This window comes from Coregonus lavaretus (assembly GCF_964263955.1).
Source record: "Coregonus lavaretus genome assembly, chromosome: 1".
Lineage (NCBI taxonomy): Eukaryota > Metazoa > Chordata > Actinopteri > Salmoniformes > Salmonidae > Coregonus > Coregonus lavaretus.
The window spans coordinates 4,691,892-4,708,854 of NC_139988.1; the positions used below are offsets into that span (position 1 = coordinate 4,691,892).

The window sequence follows — 16,963 nt, forward strand, 5'->3', positions numbered from 1 at the left end:
CCTCTCTACCGTCACCTCTCTACCGTCACCTCTCTACCGTCACCTCTCTACCGTCACCTCTCTACCGTCACCTCTCTACCATCACCTCTCTACCGTCACCTCTCTACTGTCACCTCTCTACCGTCACCTCTCTACCGTCACCTCTCTACCATCACCCCATCACCTCTCTACCGTCACCTCTCTACCATCACCTCTCTACCATCACCTCTCTACCGTCACCTCTCTACCATCACCTCATCACCTCTCTACCATCACCTCTCTACCGTCACCTCTCTACCGTCACCTCTCTACCGTCACCTCTCTACCGTCACCTCTCTACCGTCACCTCTCTACCATCACCTCTCTACCGTCACCTCTCTACTGTCACCTCTCTACCGTCACCTCTCTACCGTCACCTCTCTACCATCACCCCATCACCTCTCTACCGTCACCTCTCTACCGTCACCTCTCTACCATCACCCCATCACCTCTCTACCATCACCTCTCTACCGTCACCTCTCTACCATCACCCCATCACCTCTCTACCGTCACCTCTCTACCATCACCCCATCACCTCTCTACCGTCACCTCTCTACCATCACCTCTCTACCATCACCTCTCTACCGTCACCTCTCTACCATCACCTCATCACCTCTCTACCATCACCTCTCTACCGTCACCTCTCTACTGTCACCTCTCTACCGTCACCTCTCTACCGTCACCTCTCTACCGTCACCTCTCTACCATCACCCCATCACCTCTCTACCGTCACCTCTCTACCATCACCCCATCACCTCTCTACCGTCACCTCTCTACCGTCACCTCTCTACCATCACCTCTCTACCGTCACCTCTCTACCATCACCCCATCACCTCTCTACCGTCACCTCTCTACCATCACCTCATCACCTCTCTACCGTCACCTCTCTACCGTCACCTCTCTACCGTCACCTCTCTACCATCACCTCTCTACCGTCACCTCTCTACTGTCACCTCTCTACCGTCACCCCATCACCTCTCTACCGTCACCTCTCTACCATCACCTCTCTACCATCACCCCATCACCTCTCTACCATCACCCCATCACCTCTCTACCGTCACCTCTCTACCGTCACCTCTCTACCGTCACCTCTCTACCGTCACCCCATCACCTCTCTACCGTCACCTCTCTACCGTCACCTCTCTACCATCACCCCATCACCTCTCTACCGTCACCTCTCTACCGTCACCTCTATCACCTCTCTACCATCACCTCTCTACCATCACCTCTCTACCATCACCCCATCACCTCTCTACCGTCACCTCTCTACCATCACCCCATCACCTCTCTACCGTCACCTCTCTACCGTCACCTCTCTACCGTCACCCCATCACCTCTCTACCATCACCCCATCACCTCTCTACCGTCACCTCTCTACCATCACCTCTCTACCATCACACCTCTACCATCACCTCTCTACCGTCACCTCTGTACTGTCACCTCTCTACCATCACCCCATCACCTCTCTACCGTCACCTCTCTACCATCACCTCTCTACCGTCACCTCTCTACCATCACCTCTCTACCGTCACCTCTGTACCGTCACCTCTGTACCGTCACCTCTCTACCATCACCCCATCACCTCTCTACCGTCACCTCTCTACCGTCACCTCTCTACCGTCACCTCTCTACCGTCACCTCTCTACCGTCACCTCTCTACCGTCACCTCTCTACCATCACCTCTTCCCTTTATCTTTCTCTTCATCACCCCTTCATTTTCCCACCTTTCCTAACCCTAACCCTTTTTCTTTTGACATCATGCTGTTTGTCTCTGCTGGCACGGCCAGGGGCCTACAGTGTCATCGTCCATCTGATGAATGCACTAATTGTAAGTCGCTCTGGATAAGAGCATCTGTTAAATGCCTCAAATGTAAATGTCAAATCTATGTAAATGGCTATTCCAGAGAAATGGGAGGGTGTTTTTCAGTTGCAACCCCTTCACTGGCCTCAACATCTCCATGGAAGGGACTGATTTGTTTTGACGATTACACTTCTTGTTCTTCTAGAGGAACTTCTTTCCACAGCTCCAAGTTACATACAAAATCAGAACAAGAAAATAACAACTAGGAATTAAACTCAGAAGTCAGAAAACAGCACACCAAAAATGAGATGGGAAAGAAATAAGGTATAGACTACGTTGAGTTAATCCTTCACCCACGTCACACCTGACAGTGTTTCACTTGAAGAGGATAGGGAAGTACTAACATGATTGCTATTTTGACGTGTGACCGGTTGTGATTTCACACAGTTGTACTTGAGACAGAGTTATGTCTCACTAAGTACAGGGATGTGGAGCAATACATCTGAACTGGCCTGTTTGTAATGTTCTTGCAGTGTACAAGTGTTCATCTAGGGCCATGTGCCATTCTCATGTAGGGCCATGTGCCATTCTCATTTAGGGCCATGTGCCATTCTCATGTAGGGCCATGTGCCATTCTTTCCAGTTTTGGTAGTTTTTGTACTTGGTTTGAACCTACCCCTGTTCACTGCTGTAAGGGTTTCAATGTTCAGAACTGGTGCTAATTGAAACATAATACCTTGTAGGCTAAACAGTAAGGCTGACAGAATCAGAGTGGAACATTAGATGATTCCGTGCCACATTTAGAAGTGGTGTTTACATAGAGCCGATGAATAATGGAATACACATTTAGAACTGAGAACTACATGTAACTGCCAAGATAAAGGAAACCCTTGAGTAAATGAGGGATACAAAGTATATTGAAAGCAGGTGCTTCCACACAGGTGTGGTTCCTGAGTTAATTAAGCAATTAACATCCCATCATGTATAAAAATGCTGGGCAGGCCATTATTTTGGCTACCATGGCTATGCCCCCATAGGATGACAATGGCCCATCCCCAGGGCACGAGTGGTCACTGAATGGTTTGATGAGCATGAAAGTGATGTAAACCATATGCCACTAGATCTCAACCCAATTGAACACTTATGGGAGATTTTGGAGCGGAGCGTGAGACAGCGTTATCCACCACCAACAAAACACCAAATGATGGAATTTCTCGTGGAAGAATGGTGACACATCCCTCCAATAGAGTTCCAGACACTTGTAGAATCTATGTCAAGGAGCATTGAAGCTGTTCTGGCTCGTGGCGGCCCAACACCCTATTAAGACACTTCATGTTGGTGTTTCCTTTATTTTGGCAGTTACATGTACATCGCAATGTAAATTGATTTGATTTTGATGTTTAGCGAGGATTTTCATAAAACCATCTTTCTACTGAATTTGGTCAAAGAAATTGAATTTGGTCAAAGAAATTGTCTTATTCACATGTGTCTATGGCAATATTCCCTGGGTGTTATTGCATGTGCAGCGAAATACTTGTTTCTAGCTCCACAGTGCAGTAATGCCTAGCAATACAAAACAATACACACAATCCAAAAAATAAAAATTAAGAAATATCAGAATGAGTAATGTCAGAGTGTGTGTGTGTGTGTGTGTGTATATATATATCTATCTCTATATATATATATATCTATATATATCTATATCTCTCTCTCTATATATATATATATATATATATATATATATATATGTATATATATATATATACATACATACATACATACATACATACATACATACATACATACATACATACATACATACATACAGTGGGGAGAACAAGTATTTGATGCAGATTTTTCTGCTGATTTTGCAGGTTTTCCTACTTACAAAGCATGTAGAGGTCTGTTATTTTTATCATAGGTACACTTCAACTGTGAGAGACGGAATCTAAAACAAAAATCCAGAAAATCACATTGTGTGATTTTTAAGTACTTAATTTGCATTTTATTGCATGACATAAGTATTTGATCACCTACCAACCAGTAAGAATTCCGGCTCTCACAGACCTGTTAGTTTTTCTTTAAGAAGCCCTCCTGTTCTCCACTCATTACCTGTATTAACTGCACCTGTTTGAACTCGTTACCTGTTTAAAAGACACCTGTCCACACACTCAATCAAACAGACTCCAACCTCTCCACAATGGCCAAGACCAGAGAGCTGTGTAAGGACATCAGGGATAAAATTGTAGACCTGCACAAGGCTGGGATGGGCTACAGGACAATAGGCAAGCAGCTTGGTGAGAAGGCAACAACTGTTGGCGCAATTATTAGAAAATGGAAGAAGTTCAAGATGACGGTCAATCACCCTCGGTCTGGGGCTCCATGCAAGATCTCACCTCGTGGGGCATCAATGATCATGAGGAAGGTGAGGGATCAGCCCAGAACTACACGGCAGGACCTGGTCAATGACCTGAAGAGAGCTGGGACCACAATCTCAAAGAAAACCATTAGTAATACACTACACCGTCTTGTATTAAAATCCTGCAGCGCACGCAAGGTCCCCCTGCTCAAGCCAGCGCATGTCCAGGCCCATCTGAAGTTTGCCAATGACCATCTGGATGATCCAGAGGAGGAATAGGAGAAGGTCATGTGGTCTGATGAGACAAAAATAGAGCTTTTTGGTCTAAACTCCACTCGCCATGTTTGGAGGAAGAAGAAGGATGAGTACAACCCCAAGAACACCATCCCAACCGTGAAGCATGGAGGTGGAAACATCATTCTTTGGGGATGCTTTTCTGCAAAGGGGACAGGACGACTGCACCGTATTGAGGGGAGGATGGATGAGGCCATGTATCGCGAGATCTTGGCCAACAACCTCCTTCCCTCAGTAAGAGCATTGAAGATGGGTCGTGGCTGGGTCTTCCAGCATGACAACGACCCGAAACACACAGCCAGGGCAACTAAGGAGTGGCTCTGTAAGAAACATCTCAAGGTCATGGAGTGGCCTAGCCAGTCTCCAGACCTGAACCCAATAGAAAATCTTTGGAGGGAGCTGAAAGTCCGTATTGCCCAGCGACAGCCCCGAAGCCTGAAGGATCTGGAGAAGGTCTGTATGGAGGAGTGGGCCAAAATCCCTGCTGCAATGTGTCACGATCGTCGTATTGAATAGACCAAGGCGCAGCGTGATGAACGAACAAGGTTAACTTTATTATCTTTAGTGATAATAGACACCAATAAACAAAACAAGAAACGACTCGTGAAGTCCACGGTAACAATGACCAACACGGAACAAAAACCCACAAACACAAAGGGAAAACAGACAGTTTAAATATGGCTCCCAATCAGAGACAACCAACGACAGCTGACACTCGTTGCCTCTGATTGGGAGTCACTCTAGCCAACATAGAAATAAACACAACAGAATGAACACACCCTGGCTCAACATATAGAGTCCCAGAGCCAGGGTGTGACAGTACCCCCCCCTAAAGGCGCGGACTGCGACCGCGCCTCAACTTGAACAAAACAGGGGAGGGCTGGGTGGGCATACCTCCTCGGCGGCGGTTCTGGCTCCGGCCTTGCCACCCACCCTCCAATAAACCCCCCATAGCGCCCCTGGTCCAGTCTGGCCCCGCTGGCTGGAGCTGAACTGGACTTAGCAGGAGCGGTTAGCTTCAGCTCCATAGTGGAGCAGTTGACCGGTACCTTACCAGGTACCGGTGACCCAGGCACGGGTTGTGCTGGACTGACGACGCGCACCCCGGGCTTAGTGCGTGGAGGAGGAACGGGCCTTACCAGGCTGACGACGCGCACCCCTGGCCTGGTGCGTGGAGGAGGAACGGGCCTTACCAGGCTGACGACTCGCACCCCTGGCTTGGTGCGTGGAGGAGGAACGGGCCTTACCAGGCTGACGACTCGCACCCCTGGCTTGGTGCGTGGAGGAGGGACGGGCCTTACCAGGCTGACGACTCGCACCCCTGGCTTGGTGCGTGGAGGAGGAACGGGCCTTACCAGGCTGACGTCTCGCACCCCTGGCTTAGTGCGAGTGGCAGGAACAGGCCGGGCCGGGCTGGCGACGCGCACCGTAGACTTGGTGCGAGTGGCAGGAACAGGCCGGGCCGGGCTGGCGACGCGCACCGTATACTTGGTGCGAGTGGCAGGAACAGGCCGGGCCGGGCTGGCGACGCGCACCGTATACTTGGTGCGAGTGGCAGGAACAGGCCGGGCCGGGCTGGCGACGCGCACCGTATACTTGGTGCGAGTGGCAGGAACAGGCCGGGCCGGGCTGGCGACGCGCACCGTATACTTGGTGCGAGTGGCAGGAACAGGCCGGGCCGGGCTGGCGACGCGCATCGTATACTTGGTGCGAGGAGCAGGGACAGGCCGGGCCGGGCTGGCGACGCGCGCCGTAGACTTGGTGCGTGGAGCAGGGACAGGCCGGACTGGGCTGGCGACGCACCCCGTAGGCTTGGTGCGTGGAGCAGGGACAGGCCGAACCGGGCTGTGGAGACGGATAGGAGGCCTGGAGTGAAGAGCGGCCACAACCCGTCCTGGCTGAATGCCTACCCTCACACACTCTGTGTGAGGCATCCGCACAGGACGTACAGGGCGGTGTACCCATAACCTGGTGGCCTTCTGAATCCGCCCCTTTTCTGCCTCCGTCAGCCCCGTCGTCCATGCCGTGTGCCCCCCCCTAAAAATGTTCTGGGGTTGCCTCTCGCCTGTCCGACGTTGACACTGCTGACGCCGCTGCTCCTCTTTCGCCAGGGCCTCTCCCGGCGCTTCCTCCCATGTCCGGTCCAAGTTCTGCCCCGGGACACGCTGCTTGGTCCTTACTTGGTGGGTTTTTCTGTCACGCGCGTCGTATTGAATAGACCAAGGCGCAGCGTGATGAACGAACATGGTTAACTTTATTATCTTTAGTGATAATAGACACCAATAAACAAAACAAGAAACGACTCGTGAAGTCCACGGTAACAATGACCAACACGGAACAAAAACCCACAAACACAAAGGGAAAACAGACAGTTTAAATATGGCTCCCAATCAGAGACAACCAACGACAGCTGACACTCGTTGCCTCTGATTGGGAGTCACTCTAGCCAACATAGAAATAAACACAACAGAATGAACACACCCTGGCTCAACATATAGAGTCCCAGAGCCAGGGTGTGACACAATGTGTGCAAACCTGGTCAAGACCTACAGGAAACGTATGATCTCTGTAATTGCAAACAAAGGTTTCTGTACCAAATATTAAGTTCTGCTTTTCTGATGTATCAAATACTTATGTCATGCAATAAAATGCAAATTAATTACTTAAAAATCATACAATGTGATTTTCTGGATTTTTGTTTTAGATTCCGTCTCTCACAGTTGAAGTGTACCTATGATAAAAATTACAGACTTCTACATGCTTTGTAAGTAGGAAAACCTGCAAAATCGGCAGTGTATCAAATACTTGTTCTCCCCACTGTGTGTGTGTGTATACATATATATATATTTTCCTCCTCATCAATCTACACACAATACCCCATAATGACAAAGCAAAAACAGGTTTTTAGACATTTTTGCAAATGGAAATATGACATTTACATAAGTATTCAGACTCTTTACTCAGTACATTGTTGAAGCACCTTTGGCAGCGATTACAGCCTCAAGTTTTCTTGGGTATGATGCTACAAGCTTGAACCTTCGCCCCAGTCTGAGGTCCTGAGCGCTCTGGAGCAGGTTTTCGTCAATGATCTCTCTGTACTTTGCTCCGTTCATCTTTCCCTCAATCCTGACTAGTCTCCCAGTCCCTGCCGCTGAATAACATCCCTACAGCATGATGCTGCCGCCACCATGCTTCACCGTAGGGATGGTGCCAGGTTTACTCCAGACGTGACGCTTGGCATTCAGGCCAAAGAGTTCAATCTTGGTTTCATCAGACCAGAGAATGTTGTTTCTCATGGTTTGAGAGTCCTTTAAGTGCCTTTTGGCAAACTCCAAGCAGGCTGTCATGTGCCTTTTACTGAGGAGTGGCTTCTGTCTGGCCACTCTACCATAAAGGCCTGATTGGTGGAGTGCTGCAGAGATGGTTGTCCTTCTGGAGCGTTTTCCCATCTCCACAGAGGAACTCTAGAGCTCTGTCAGAGTGACCATCAGGTTCTTGGTCACCTCCCTGACCAAGACCCTCAGTTTGGCCGGGCGGCCAGCTCTAGGAAGAGTCTTGGTGGTTCCAAACTTCTTCCATTTAAGAATGATGGAGGCCACTGTGTTCTTGGGGACCTTCAATGCTGCAGAAATGTTTTTGTGCCTCGACACAATCCTGTCTCGGAGCTCTACGGACAATTCCTTCGACCTCATGGCTTGGTTTTTGCTCTGACATGCACTGTCAACTGTGGGACCTTATATAGACAGGTGGTTGCCGTTCCAAATCATGTCCAATCAATTGAATTTACCACAGTTTGTAGACACATCTCAAGGTTAATCAATGGAAACAGGATGCACCTGAGCTCAATTTCGAGTCTCATAGCAAAGGGTCTGAATACTTATAAGGTATGTCTGTTTTTTTTAAATGTCTAAACCTGTTTTCGCTTTGTCATAATGGAGTATTGCGTGTAGATTAATGAGGATTTATTTATTTAATCCATTTTAGAATAAGGTTGTAACGTAACAAAATGTGGAAGAAGGGAAGGGGTCTGAATACTTTCCGAATGCACTGTATAATGGTGTGTGTATATATAATGGTGTGCAGTTAACCCCCAACAACAACTGCTCCTCAGGCGCCGATGACATGGATGTTGATTAAGGCAGCCCCCTGCACCTCTCTGATTTAGAGGGGTTGTGTTAAATGCGGATGACACATTTCGGTTGAATGCATTCTGATGTGCAACTGACTAGGTTTCCCATTTCCCCAGTATGGACAGTATATGAATAGAAAATGTTATTCATGAGCTCTGAAGTTGAGCAATGAGCATCCAATACTTCTCCATCATAGAGGTGAATTACTGATGTTTGACAATGTGACTATCTATCTATGAGCTAATGTGTTCTGTTATCCTACATTAACCTGACCTTTGTTTTGTGTCTTCCAGATCCTGGCCACTCCAGCGCTGAGTCCTTCTCAGAACCCACAGAGTTTGAGTACCTGAGGAAGGTCCTATTTGAGTACATGATGGGGCGGGAAACTAAGGTAATTTAATCAATAAATCAATAATCAATATGCACCTTTTAACATTCATTCTTAAAAGTCTAAGCCATTGGTGGTGGTGGTGGGGGGGCGGGGGTCTAAGCTGACATATGGAATTGTTTTAAGATTGTTATACTATGGATCATTTAGCTATTTGATTTTGAATTTTAGGACCCCTTTAGGTTTCAAAAACATTTATAAAAAAGTTATTTGATAAAATATAGATTTTGGCCTTTACTACTATAGCTCAGAGAAACTCACCGAACAAATAAAATCAAATGTTATTTGTCACATGTGCCCAATACAACAGGTGTAGACCTTACAGTGAAATGCTGACTGACAAGCCCTTAACCAACAATGTGGTTTTAAGAAAAATACGTGTTAAGTAAAAAATTGATGAGTAAAACATTTAAATAATTAAAGAGCAGCAGTCAAATAAAATAACAGTAGGGAGGCTATATACAGGGGGTACCGGTACAGAGTCAATGTACGGGGGCACAGGTTAGTCGAGGTAATTGAGGTAATATGTACATGTTGGTAGAGTTAAAGTGACAATGCATATATAATAAACAGAGAGTAGCAGCAGCGTAGTGGAGGAGGGGGTGAACAATGCAAATAGACTGGGTAGCCATGATTAGCTGTTCAGGAGTCTTATGGCTTGGGGGTAGAAGCTGTTAAGAAGCCTTTTGGATCTAGACTTGGCGCTCCGGTACCGCTTGCCGTGCGGTAGCGGAGAGAACAGTCTACGACTATGATGGCTGGAGTCTTTGACAATTTTTAGGGCCTTCCTCTGACACCACCTGGTATAGAGGTCCTGGATGGCAGGACGCTTGGCCCCAGTGATGTACTGGGCCGTACACACTACCCTCTGAAGTGCCTTGCGGTCGGAGGCCAAGCAGTTGCCATACCAGCCGGTGATGCAATCAGTCAGGATGCTGTCGATGATGCAGCTGTATACGTTTTTGAGGATCTGAGGACCCATGCCAAATCTTTTCAGTCTCCTGAGGGGGAATAGGTTTTGTCGTGCCCTCTTCACAACTTTCATGGTGTGTTTGGACCATGATAGTTTGTTGGTGATGTGGGCACCAAGGAACTTGAAGCTCTCAACCTGCTCCACTACAGCCCCGTCGATGAGAATGGGGGTGTGCTCGGTCCTCCTTTTCCTGTAGTCCACAATCGTCTCAGACCTCCTCCCTATAGGCTGTCTCATCGTTGTCGGTGATCAGGCCTACCACTGTTTGTGTCGTCAGCAAACTTCATGATGGTATTGGAGTCGTGCCTGGCCATGCAGTCATGGGTGAACAGGGAGTACAGGAGGGGACTGAGCACGCACCCCTGAGGGGCCCCTGTGTTGAGGATCAGCGTGGCAGATGTGTTGTTACCTACCCTTACCACCTGGGATGCATCCAATGCCAACAGACATCTCTAGCTTAAACGGACAGATTTTGACCGATTATTTTTATTATGTTACTTAGATTTTACACACCGGTGTATCAATCGACTCTTGGGGGTTAAAGTAACCTTTTCTGATAAGGGAACATTGACAGTGCACATATGAGCTCATAATTCCAGTTTCTTGAAATATAACTACCGGTATCACACTTCCCTCTTATTCAGCTCAGGATAAGTTGCCTCTTCCCTCTTATTCAGCTCAGGATAAGTTGCCTCTTCCCTCTTATTCAGCTCAGGATACGTTGACATGTGTTCAGTTGCTTTCCCTCAATGAAAAGGTGAGAGGAGGAGAAGAAGATGGTAGAAAACGGAGGGAAAGGAGGCCGGATGGAGAGAGGCCAATAAACGTCTCCATTCCCACACAGAGCCATCACCCAGTTAGAGACCCATACAAAAGTCATTGTGTGTTTCTGTGTTTGTTTAGCACAGGGCCTAATGAATGATGCTGTATGGGAGTTAACAGTGCTAGTTGACACGGTCCTAAAGTCAGTGGGGTATCACACGCACATATAAAGCTAGCGGGGTTCCCCCCTAGGTCCTCAGTAAGCCGTTAAGCTTTATGATGTCATATCCATATCATTATGGCCTCCCTGTGAATGGAAGGATGTCCTGAAGGAGGCCCGGCCATGACACATATATACACACACACGACACATGCTGCCATTTTAAAGACTTACTGTTTAGCTCCTCTAGCACAAGAAGAGGTCTTTGGGTGGTTGTTGCCCTGGTTTCCTCAGACAGCAGCACTGTTTCTGATTAGGCCCAGTATTTATGGGATAGCTAACGCATGCTGCTAACTCTGCGCATATAGACCTGGAGTTGATTAGGAGGAAGATAACAGGGGTTAATTGCTCTGTGAGCAGGCTGATTTGATTGGGTAGTTGATGGTGAGGGCAGGGGGGTCACAGAGCCTAATGGGCTGCAGTGAGGGATCTGAGGTGGTGAATGGCTGGATATGGGTTTACTGAACTGATGGAATATGATAGTGATGAGGGCAGAGGGTCACAGAGTTAGAGACTCCATGTTGGATCAGTATGGGGTGTAGTGGGCAATCTGAGCTGGGTGATTGGCTGGACACGTTTCACTAAGCAGCCATCTAGGATCTGAGCGGGGTGATTGGCTGGACAGCGTTTCACTGAGCAGCCATCTAGGATCTGAGCGGGGTAAATGGCTGGGTTAACTGAGTGTCAATGTTGGATCGTCATGGGTTGCAGTTGTGGATCTGAGGTCAGTGAATGGCTAGACAGTGGTTCACTGAGCATCCATGTTGGATCTGGGCTGGGAGAATGGCTGGACAGACAGGGAGATTTAGTACTAGGTTCACTGCCATGATCCAAACCCGACACTGAAAAACATTGGAACCATGTGGAGGGATACCCATGCCATTGAGAGCACTGCCTCCAAAATCTCAGCTGTGAAACTGTCATCAGATTTCACGAACATCTACAGCCCCACCTTAAAGTTTAAATTTAAGGAGTTTTCACTGAAGGACGAGGTAGAAACAGCGTATTTAAATGTATCCTACTTTTCTTTGTCAGATGGCTAAGTCATTTCTGTGTTTTGTCTTCCCTCCCACAGACGATGGCTAAAGTCATAACCTCCATGCTCAAGTTCCCACCAGACCAAGCTCAGCAGGTTCTGGAGAAAGAGGATACAAAAGCAATTGTAAGCATCTGTTCTTCCTCATCGTAAAGCTACTAATGACGAGCCATATGCAACCACACACAGACACACTCACGCACACACAGTCCATGCTATGTCAGCAATTGCTTACAGACGTTACCTTGGTCTATAGTACAGTGCATTCAGAAAGGATTCAGACCCCTTGACTTTTTCCACATTTTGTTATGTTACAGCCTTATTCTAAAATTGATTATATTGTTTTTATTCCTCATCAATCTACACACAATACCCCATAATGACAAAGCAAAAACAGGTTTGTAGAATTAAAAATGTTATAATACATAAGTATTCAGACCCTTTACTCAGTACTTTGTTGAAGCACCTTTGGCAGCGATTACAGCCTCGAGTCTTCTTGGCACACCTGTATTTGGGGAGTTTCTCCCATTCTTCTCTGCAGATCCTCTCAAGCTCTGTCAGGTTGGATGGGGAGCATCGCTGCACAGCTATTTTCAGGTTTCTCCAGAGATGTTCGGTCGGGTTCAAGTCCGGGCTCTGGCTGGGCCACTCAAGGACATTCAGAGACTTGTCCCGAAGCCACTCCTGCATTGTCTTGGCTGTGTTTTTACGGTCGTTGTCCTGTTGGAAGGTGAACCTTTGCCCCAGTCTGAGGTCCTGAGCGCTCTGGAGCAGGTTTTCATCAAGGATCTCTCTGTACTTTGCCCCGTTCATCTTTCCCTCAATCCTGACTAGTGTCCCAGTCCCTGCCGCTGAAAAACATCCCCACAGCATGATGCTGCCACCACCATGCTTCACCGTAGAAATGATGCCAGGTTTCCTCCAGACGTGACGCTTGGCATTCAGGCCAAAGAGTTCAATCTTGGTTTCATCAGACCAGAGAATCTTGTTTCTCATTTTCTGAGAGTCCTTTAGGTGCCTTTTGGCAAACTCCAAGCGGGTTGTCCTTCTGGAAGGTTCTCCCATCTCCACAGAGGATCTTTAGAGCTCTGTCAGAGTGACCATCGGGTTCTTGGTCACCTCCCTGACCAAGGCCCTTCTCCCCTGATTGCTCAGTTTGGCCGGGCGGCCAGCCTTAAGAAGAATCTTGGTGGTTCCAAACTTTTTCCATTCAAGAATGATGGCCACTGTATTCTTGGGGACCTTCAATGCTGCAGAAATGTTTTGGTACCCTTCCCCAGATCTGTGCCTCGACACAATCCTGTCTCGGAGCTCTACGGACAATACCTTTGACCTCATGGCTTGGTTTTTGCTTTGACATGTACTGTCAACTGTGGGACCTTATATAGACAGGTGTGTGCCTTCCCAAATCATGTCCAATCAATTGAATTTACCACCGTTTGTAGACACATCTCAAGGATGATCAATGGAAACAGTATGCACCTGAGCTCAATTTCAATTCTCATAGCAAAGGGTCTGAATACTTATGTAGGTATTTCAGTTTTTTAGTTTTAATACATTTGCAAAAATGTCTAAAAACCTGTTTTTGCTTTGTCATTATGGGGTATTGTTTGTAGATTGATGAGGGCAAAAAATGTATTTAATCCATTTTAGAATAATGATGTAACGTAACAACGTGGAAAAGGGGAATGGGTCTGAATACTTTCTGAATGCACTGTATATTGATAATCTCATCCAGATATATCATCAGCATCTTAAACAACAACAACCATGTAGTCCCATGTAGACCATTTAGTCCTGACTGCAGTATCAGTTACAGCAATGGGAACATGGCAGGATGTGAAGGGGGAAGACATGTCTAGCCTCTTGTCTGTTACAGTTTTGAGGCATATTGGTAAGCACAGTGTACAAGCATACAGCATATTAGATCTGGCTTTAGTGTAGTCAAAACTGTGTTTTAGGTCAGATCAGGGTTGATGATATTTGTGCTTCTATTCTTAAAGTAACTTACCAGTCAAAGTAGTATATTACTGTTTGTGCAGTTAAAGTCATCCTGTATCTCTGTTCTCCCTGTTGTTTCAGCCCTGGCTACGCTGAGGGGCAGGTATCAGGATGGAGATGGACTAAACTGCTGCTGAAGGACTGCAGACTGCTGCACCACTGTGGACTAGATCTAGTGTCCTGTCTGCTTTCTTTTGCTTCTGACTGTGTTTGTGTGTGGATATGGTATGAGGGAATTAGAAAATAGACCATGTAAAGATCATCAGAGTTGCTAATTCTTCCAATCTAATTTCACACAATGAAATTACGGTTTTTGAATATTGAATTATACAATATATTTTGTATTTTTTTTGTCCAGGGTTAATTATATATCTATTTACTTAGATTTTCTTTGGACGGATGGCTTGTGCAATAAATTTGTGTTGATCATTGTGTTGATTGTGATTGTTTTTGAGTTGATGTTTTGGTTGAATGTTGTTTTTCAGTTGATCCATGGTTTTAGGTTGTTTATCAGTAGAGTTTTGGTTGTGTTTCTGCTGTGTGTCACTTCCTCCTTATGACTGTGTGATGGAATCATATAAATATAATGCCTAGACTATTTCTAGGGATTCTAAATATGAATCTACTTTATATTTATATGGATGAGATGACCCTTTGACTGTACCTTCCTGTCCCTGAACTGTACCGTCCTGTCCCTGAACTGTACCAACCTGTCCCTGAACTGTACCAACCTGTCCCTGAACTGTACCAACCTGTCCCTGAACTGTATCAACCTGTCCCTGAACTGTACCAACCTGTCCCTGAACTGTACCGTCCTGTCCCTGAACTGTACCAACCTGTCCCTGAACTGTACCGTCCTGTCCCTGAACTGTACCAACCTGTCCCTGAACTGTACCAACCTGTCCCTGAACTGTACCGTCCTGTACCTTCCTGTCCCTGAACTGTACCAACCTGTCCCTGAACTGTACCAACCTGTCCCTGAACTGTACCAACCTGTCCCTGAACTGTATCAACCTGTCCCTGAACTGTACCAACCTGTCCCTGAACTGTACCGTCCTGTCCCTGAACTGTACCAACCTGTCCCTGAACTGTACCAACCTGTCCCTGAACTGTACCAACCTGTCCCTGAACTGTACCAACCTGTCCCTGAACTGTACCAACCTGTCCCTGAACTGTACCGTCCTGTACCTTCCTGTCCCTGAACTGTACCAACCTGTCCCTGAACTGTACCAACCTGTCCCTGAACTGTACCGTCCTGTCCCTGAACTGTACCAACCTGTCCCTGAGCTGTACCAACCTGTCCCTGAACTGTACTGTCCTGTCCCTGAACTGTACCAACCTGTCCCTGAACTGTACCACTTAAAGACCCTCTGGCTTCATGTTTGTTGGTTTCCCACAGCTTTTCTACTTTATATTTTGTGGAGACTGACAAAAAATAAACTCAAAACCAATGTGTAAATAAAAAAAGTGAATCTGTACTATAGGGCACAATGTGACTGTTGGCTGATGAGACGAGCTAATACAACTTTATTTACAAACCAACATCTGTCTTCCTCTGTGGTAGTTTAAATGTTGTAAACAATGTACAAAACATTAAGAACACCTGCTCTTTCCATGACAGACTGACCAGGTGAGTCCAGGTGAAAAGATATGAACCCTTATTGATGTAACTTGTTAAATCCACTTCAAATCAGGAGACTGGTGAACAATATCATTTTTACGCCTTGAGACAATTGAGACATGGATTGTGTATGTGTGCCATTCAGATGGTGAATGGGCAAGACAAAATATTTAAGTGCCGGGATATGGTAGTAGGTGCCAGGCTCATCGGTTTGTGTAAAGAACTGCAATGCTGTTAAGTTTTTCACTCTCAAACAGTTTTCCGTGTGTATCAAAAATGGTCCACCACCCAAAGGACATCCAGCCAACTTGACACAACTGTGGGAAGCATTGGAGTCAACATGGGCCAGAATCCCTGTGGAACGCTTTCCACACCTCGTGGAGTCCATGCCCCAACAAATTGAGGCTGTTCTGAGGGCAAAGGGGAGGGGGGTAACTCCATATTAGTAAGGTGTTCTTAATGTTTTATCCACTCAGTGTATGTATGTTGTGTATACAGTATGTACATTTACTATATTCAAGTATGACCTTCATATTTATGTATGACCAGATATATTTCAGTAGGAGATGCTGTATTTTGGTAAGACATTTTCTTAATTTTTCCTGGATAGTCACCTGTTGGTTTTCAGTAAGAGGTGTTTCCACCATTTCTTTTACGATCTGTATAATAAGATGTGAAAAGTTTTGAGGATGATGAAGTGATCACCTGGTTGTTTTCTAACTGTAGAGAGTGAACAATAACACCAGCTCTAACCAAAACAGGACATTTCACTTCAGGAAGCCTATAAGTATTAATAGAACTGTTTTGCAAACTGACAGAGGAAATTAGGGAAATCTGTTTCGTAACAAACGTTCAGGTTCGGAAAATGAATAACATCTGTATTAGAAATGTCTAAGATTTAAAGTAGCCTTTTTACTTAACTCTGTAATTACTTGGGCAGCCACAATAGCTGCCAAAGTGGCTGCCAAGGGAGAGACCTATTCAATCTCTCCCTTTCCCAGTCTGCTGTTCCCACATGCTTCAAGAGGGCCACCATTGTTCCTGTACCCAAGAAAGCAAAGGTAACTGAACAAAATGACTATCGCCCTGTAGCACTCACCTCTGTCATCATGAAGTGCTTTGAGAGACTAGTCAAGGATCGTATCACCTCTACCTTACCTGTCACCCTAGATCCACTTCAATTTGCTTACCGCCCCAATAGATCCACAGACGATGCAATTGCCATCACACTGCCCTATCCCATCTGGACAAGAGGAATACCTATGTAAGAATGCTGTTCATTGACTATAGCTCAGCATTCAACACCATAGTACCCTCCAAGCTCATCATTAAGCTCGAGGCCCTGGGTCTGAACCCCGCC

At 46.5% G+C, this 16,963-nt stretch overlaps 1 protein-coding gene across 1 annotated transcript in view; it reads left to right on the forward strand.

Annotated features, from left to right (window-relative positions):
- The window catches only part of LOC311107081 (golgin subfamily A member 4-like), a 60,588-nt gene extending 45,123 nt beyond the window's left edge, over positions 1 to 15,465 (forward strand). The window contains exons 22-24 of the mRNA XM_084149546.1: positions 8,896 to 8,993; positions 12,021 to 12,107; positions 14,064 to 15,465. Coding sequence (XP_084005672.1) covers positions 8,896 to 8,993; positions 12,021 to 12,107; positions 14,064 to 14,078 — 200 coding nt within the window. The 3' untranslated portion in view covers positions 14,079 to 15,465. The remainder of the gene's footprint in view (positions 1 to 8,895; positions 8,994 to 12,020; positions 12,108 to 14,063) is intronic.
- Positions 15,466 to 16,963: the final 1,498 nt, after the last annotated feature.